Below are 6,000 nucleotides of genomic sequence, written 5' to 3' on the forward strand. Positions count from 1 at the left end.
GCACCTGCCACAGCTTTGGGCAAAGAGGCTCGGGCACCTACTGGCCCAGGTCTCTTACACATGCCTTTTGAGTTTTTCCAGACAGAACTCTGGTTTGCGCCAGGAGTCAATTTTTTTTTTCTGTAAAGGACCAGAGAGTAAATATTTTAGCCTTTGTAGGCCACGTGATCTGTCACAGCTATTCATTACTGTTGCTGTATTACACAACAGCCCCAGAAAAGACATAATCAAGTGAGAGTGCTCGTGTCCCAATAAAACTTTATTTACAAAAACAGACAGCGGGCCAGATTTGGCCCATGGGACACTGTCTGCAATGCCTGGATTATACTGAGCCATCTCCACCACAAGACTGGCTCTGTAATCAACATGCTCATGAATAAGACACAGGTCATAAGGCTTTGACATATGTGCCATAAATTGTGTTAAATGATTTAGAATCCATACTTTCATTTTAAACAAACATATAACCTACCATGAATTTTTCTTGCCTTTTGTTTTTAATAATTTTTTGCCATTTTTATAATTTAAAAAGGAAAAGAAAAACATAATTCTTAATACCATTTACTAATTCTATAGCAAATCCATATTTATTTATGCATATTGATCCTCAATGAACATTCTTTATAACCATTCTATCCTTGTTGCAGTTGACAATGATTTTTTTTAATATGACTTTTTAATAACATCTACAGCCAGAAATTGGTGGTAGTGTTGGCAGGGGAAGAACAGCACACATTTTAAGGTCAGAAAGAACACCAGGAGTTAAAGCAGGAGGAGGTGATGGCGGCACCAAGGAGAGGAGGGAGATAAACGTCCAGCCTGGGAAATAAGAACAACAAATTTCATTCTGGCCAGGAGCTCCAGATGTCTCCTGTCCTCCTCCTAGCTCAGTGTGCTTCACCCCTCCCTATAGTCCTCCAATTAAAAAAGCAATATCGCAAACCAAAAAGAGAAAAAAGCGCCAAGCGTTAATTATGGACGTGAGGGTCAAGGTGAGGAACACGGTGGTCGTAGAACGTGAGCTGACTGGACGCCCAGCAGCAAAGCAACCCTGAAAAGCAGCGCTCACAGGAAACGCGGGCGACCAGTGATCCGAGAAAATGCCAAGTGCAGAATCCGTCACCCAACGGGACAACCTAATCACATCGATCAGCTTGCAGCGCTCACCCATTTCGCAGCTCCGGGTGGGGCTTTCACTGTCTCCTGGTCTTCACTTCCACCCCACCACCTGCCACATAGCCCTCCCAACCCCTCCCCCATCATGCCACTCGGACAGCATTTCCTCCACAAAAGTTTCCTTCCCGCTGGGTGACACTCCCGCAGGTCACAGCGGGCCCGGGGCACGTCTCCCAGCCTCACACCCCTGTCAACTGTACCGACACCACAACACACTATCCCCTATTTTATCATGTGTCCGAGGACCTAAAGCTCTGCATCTCGGTCACACGCAGGAACATCGTGAACGGGGTGGGGGGTGCAGGAGGGAGCGCTGCTGCATTAGATCTCTAAGCACAAAGGCCGACGGTAGGAATTGGATTTCAGGTAGTCAGTAGACGCAAAGCAGAAAGGCCCCACAGCAACATCCATCTGTCTGTCTCAACCTCTGGCCACACACCCCCAAGTGCATGATGGGGTCTCAGCCCCAACAATAGGGCACCTTATTACATTAATACCATAGTTACGATAGAAGTGGCAGTTATATTCTGAAACCCCACTATGGAGCCTCTTACAGCTCAAAAGACTCTATTGTGCATGTATTTTTAATTCCTATATGTAGTATATCTAAATTATACAATTCAGGCTTTCCGTTAGTCCAGGATGGCCTTCATGATCGGTTTCTATGAAGTAACCATTCCTCCTCATTCCGTAGCTGTTGAAACTTTTATCATACTAGTAAGGTGGCATGAGAAAATGACCTTCTTGCTTTAATAAAATGTTATTGTTACACTAGATACAAAATATGTTTCTATTATTAAATATGGGGATAAGCTTCTGGGAGGTTTACTAGTAGGGAAAGGATGGTCTTCTGTGACAAAACAATCCTAAGAAAGGAGAAAACCAAACAGTGTTGTCTTCTGTAAACAGAGTAGAAGTGTTCCTGGAGTACTTACATTAAGTCACTGCTAAGTTTTCCAGCAGGAAACTGTTCAACTCTGGAACAGAAGACAAGTTTCCCAATACATAACAGGATCTAAATCTCTCATATGCCGTATGTGAGGCTAACCTTAAGTATAAACTTACCTGCACACAGAATGTTTCTTCCTTCTACTCAAACTATGCCATCAAGAACGCACAGTAGTGGCGAAGGCATCCAGGATAAAGCTAGCTAGCATTAACAGAGGGCTTCCGCTGTGCCGGCCACCATGGGTTATTTCTGTTAATCCTAACCACACTATGATTTACACTACTCCCATTTTATAAACGAGGGAGCAAATTCTGAGTAACCAAAGCCAGCAGCTACAAAAGTGGCAAAACTACAATTGTAACCCTGGTTACAGGATTCTGGTCCACAGCCACACCTCTACACAATTATGTTTGCCAAAATATGGATCAGCAGTACCCTCGGGAGGTGGCAAGAAGGCAAGGCCGTCCCACATCACGAACAAATTAGACGGATCAAGGGAAAGCTCATAGCGTAATGCTACCACTGTCTACCCCTTAAAAAGTTTAAATTATTGGAAAATAAGGTCAGAAGGCAAATCACAAAATACAGTTGACCCTTTTACAGTGTGGGGGGTCAGGGGCATCGACCATATGCAACTTTTGACTCCCCCCAAACTGCTAGTAGCCAACCATTGACCAGAAGCCTTACCGATGGTCAGTATTTTGTTTGTTGTATTATATACTGTATTCCTATAATAAACCAGAGGTAAAATTAAGAAAATCACAAGGAAGGGACGCCCGGGTGGCTCAGTCAGTTAAGTGTCTGCCTTTGGCTCAGGTCATGATCCCGGGGTCCTGGGACTGAGCCCCACATCGGGCTCCTGACTCAGTGGGGAACCTGCTTCTCCCTCTACCTGCTGCTCCCCCTGCTTGTGCTGACAAATAAAATCTTAAAAAAAGAAAATCACAATGAAGCAAAAATACACTTAGAGTACTATTTTTAAAAAATCCATGTGGAAGTAGATCCATACAGTTCAAACCCATGTTGGCCAAGGGTCAACTGTATAATAATTTTAGTGAGACAGGCAGAATGAGATAATGAAAAGAGTCCTGATTTAGAACCGTTGTGCTTGTGTCCTGGTCCATGCTAACAGAGACTCAAGCCCCTCGTGATAAAATTGTCATGATAAAAATACAGCTCACCCCTTTGTTGTCACTAGAATAGCGAGAATATGTGAGAATATGCCAGCACTGTGCCTGGCAGAAAACAGATACAATAGTTTCGTTTTTTATTTTCAAAACACAAGTAGGGGCACCTGGAGGGCTCAGTCGGTTTGAGTGGCAGACTGTTGATTTCAGCTCAGGCTGTGATCTCAGGGTTGTGTGACTTGGGCAACCCCGCTCAGTGGGGAGTCCTCTCCTTCTCCCTCTGCCCCTCCCCCCACCTGCCCGCTCTAAAATAAAATGAATCTTGCAAACACACACACACACACACACACCCCTCCTGTCTATATACTGTACATCCTCTTCTACGCTCAACACACTCACCCACAGAGAACCTCCTTTTTAGGTCCATCTGTTTCCATGAGAAAATAACTCTCCTATCACTCATAATCTGCCCTCTATTAAAAGCACATAAAATTGTCAAGATAATAGTATTTTTGCCTTATTTGATGCTTTCAATATACAGAAATCACAAGGCACTATTTAAGCACATGAAAGCAGTTTAGGAAAAATGTTTAAACAAGATACCATTTTAAAAACAAAGTACTGAAATAAGCAAGCACTGCATCTTGATCAACTAAAGAGTAAATTTGACTCAAGCTTTCTCCAGCCTTCTCTCTCATACAACACAAACTGGTAATCTTAAAAAAAAAAAAAATCAGAGCACTGTATCAAACACTCATACGTGGTTTTTTTCATGAAGTACATTCTCAGATTGAAATCTGCCTGGTAGCCTTTAAAAATAAAATGGCCTGAGTAAAGCTGTTTCCACTCTGATTTTTTATTTAAAAAACTGATTTAAGAGTAAACTGTCTTTAGGGAAGAGTTCATAGTCGTGAGATATTTGCTTTGCCATTGGAAAGTGAAAGCTCCAACCCGAGAACCACCAATCTCTGAAGTCAGAAAACGTGAGGCATCTCTACCTCCCCCTATCCCTCCTCTCATTTCCTTACAGACTGTGGCTCTTAATCACAGATGCGCAACGGTCTCTGCATTCCTACCAAACCACCCAGGTCTGAAAAAGTGTGAAGCCTATGTCCCTTAGCCACCTACAGGGAAGTTGCCAATAACATCCTTGAGACTCCTCAACCCTGCGAGGGCAAATCACAAACTTGTTCCCTAAACCAGAAAGCAGATGCTTCTGGTCCCCAGTGAAACTGAAGGCTCCTCCCACTCACAGAAGAAAGGCAACCAGGTTTCAGTCCTTTCGATTCATTTTGTAAAAGACGAATTTTTAAAAAGCAATTAACTGAGCACACGTGTTCTTCCCTCCGCCCTGACATATATTTACAATCCCTCCATTTTCTTCAAGTTAGAGAAGTCATAATAAGTACACTCGCTTGAAAGGCATTAGGAACTCATTTGGAGAACTGAGTTCTATTAGACAAGCAGAGAGGGAGGTGAGCAAGGTTGAGTTTTCTTTTTCATTCCCGCACTACCAGGCAATTACGCATATGTGTTTTCAAACAAGCAAAGCGTTTGGAACGCACGACGATGCAAAGTAATGCGAGGCACAAGAAACCGGCACGATGCAGCTGGTGTGTTCCGTGTCACAAAGGCTGCTCGGGCACCACACCGCGAGTCTGAGGCTCCCAGCTGCCTCCCATCGCATCCGGTCCCAGGTCCCAAAACCAACGGGCTCCGGACCCGTGAGAGAGAAGCGAACAAGAGCCGGGCGCCCCTCTCGGGGGGGTGGGGGACGAGAAAGTGAGGGGAGACTGCGGGAGCGCGCGGAGGACGGGTGGCGGGTCCCGCGGAGCCAAAGGACAACGGAACGGGGGTGGAGGGGCGATGTGACAAAGGCGCAGGAGCGCCGGCTGCAGCGCAGGCCGAGGGAGGCGACCTGGGCACCAAGGCCAGGGATTAGTGACCGACGGGAGGGGGAGGCGGCTTCTTGGGCCCGCGGCAGATCGCGGCGCGTGAGCCCGCCCGGAGGGGCGCGTGGCCCGGGCGCGGGAGCAGGGCGCGTCGGTCACCTGTATTGTTTGAAAAGCTGGTCCGACTCCCTGAAGCCGTTGTTGAGCAGCATGTTGATGCCAGCCAGGGCCAGCTCCGCGTCCTGCAGGGGCGCCGCCGCCGCCGCCGCGGCCGAGTCTCCGTCGTCCTGCCGCCGCGGCCGCTGCTGCTCCGAGCCCGCCATGGGCGCGCGAGGCTGTGCGCAGGGCCGAGGCGAGGTGGGGCGGCAGCTGCTTGCGGCCCCCGCGCGCCCGGAGCCCGGCTCTACCTGCCCGGAGCGCCGCGCAGCCGAGCGGGGCGGGGGAGGGGCGGCGCCGGGCTGGGCGGGCCGGGGCGGGCCGGGGGGGAGGAGCCGGGCCGGCTGCAGCGCGGCGGGGTACGTGAGCGCCCAGGCCGCCACCTCCCGCCGCCGCGGGGATTACTCAGCAGCCGGCCGCCCGCCTGCTCCTCCCGCTCCCTCCGAGACGCCCCCTCGGGCGGGCACCCAAGTGGAATCCGTTTCCGGGTGTCTCTTACCCCGCCGAGCCGGGGCCCGAGCGGCCGCCGCCCCTGCTTCCTGCAGCCCCCGCGCGCCTCCCGGGTCCCTCCCGGCCCGGGTCCCCACCCTGCACCCCTCGCCCCGCCGCCCTGGGCCAGCGCGCCGAGCCTGCTCGGACACTCGCAAGGCACCGAGGCCCGGACTTTGACTCTTTCCTCCAAAAAAAGCCGGACCCGGGG

General features: G+C 49.4%; 1 protein-coding gene across 1 annotated transcript in view; it reads right to left on the reverse strand.

Annotated features, from left to right (window-relative positions):
* TTC39C (tetratricopeptide repeat domain 39C) overlaps nt 1-5,495 on the reverse strand; it is a 101,274-nt gene extending 95,779 nt beyond the window's left edge. The window contains exon 1 of the mRNA XM_040632637.1: nt 5,304-5,495. Coding sequence (XP_040488571.1) covers nt 5,304-5,467 — 164 coding nt within the window. The 5' untranslated portion in view covers nt 5,468-5,495. The remainder of the gene's footprint in view (nt 1-5,303) is intronic.
* Nucleotides 5,496-6,000: the final 505 nt, after the last annotated feature.

This window comes from Ursus maritimus, unplaced genomic scaffold, assembly GCF_017311325.1.
Source record: "Ursus maritimus isolate PB19 unplaced genomic scaffold, ASM1731132v1 scaffold_18, whole genome shotgun sequence".
Lineage (NCBI taxonomy): Eukaryota > Metazoa > Chordata > Mammalia > Carnivora > Ursidae > Ursus > Ursus maritimus.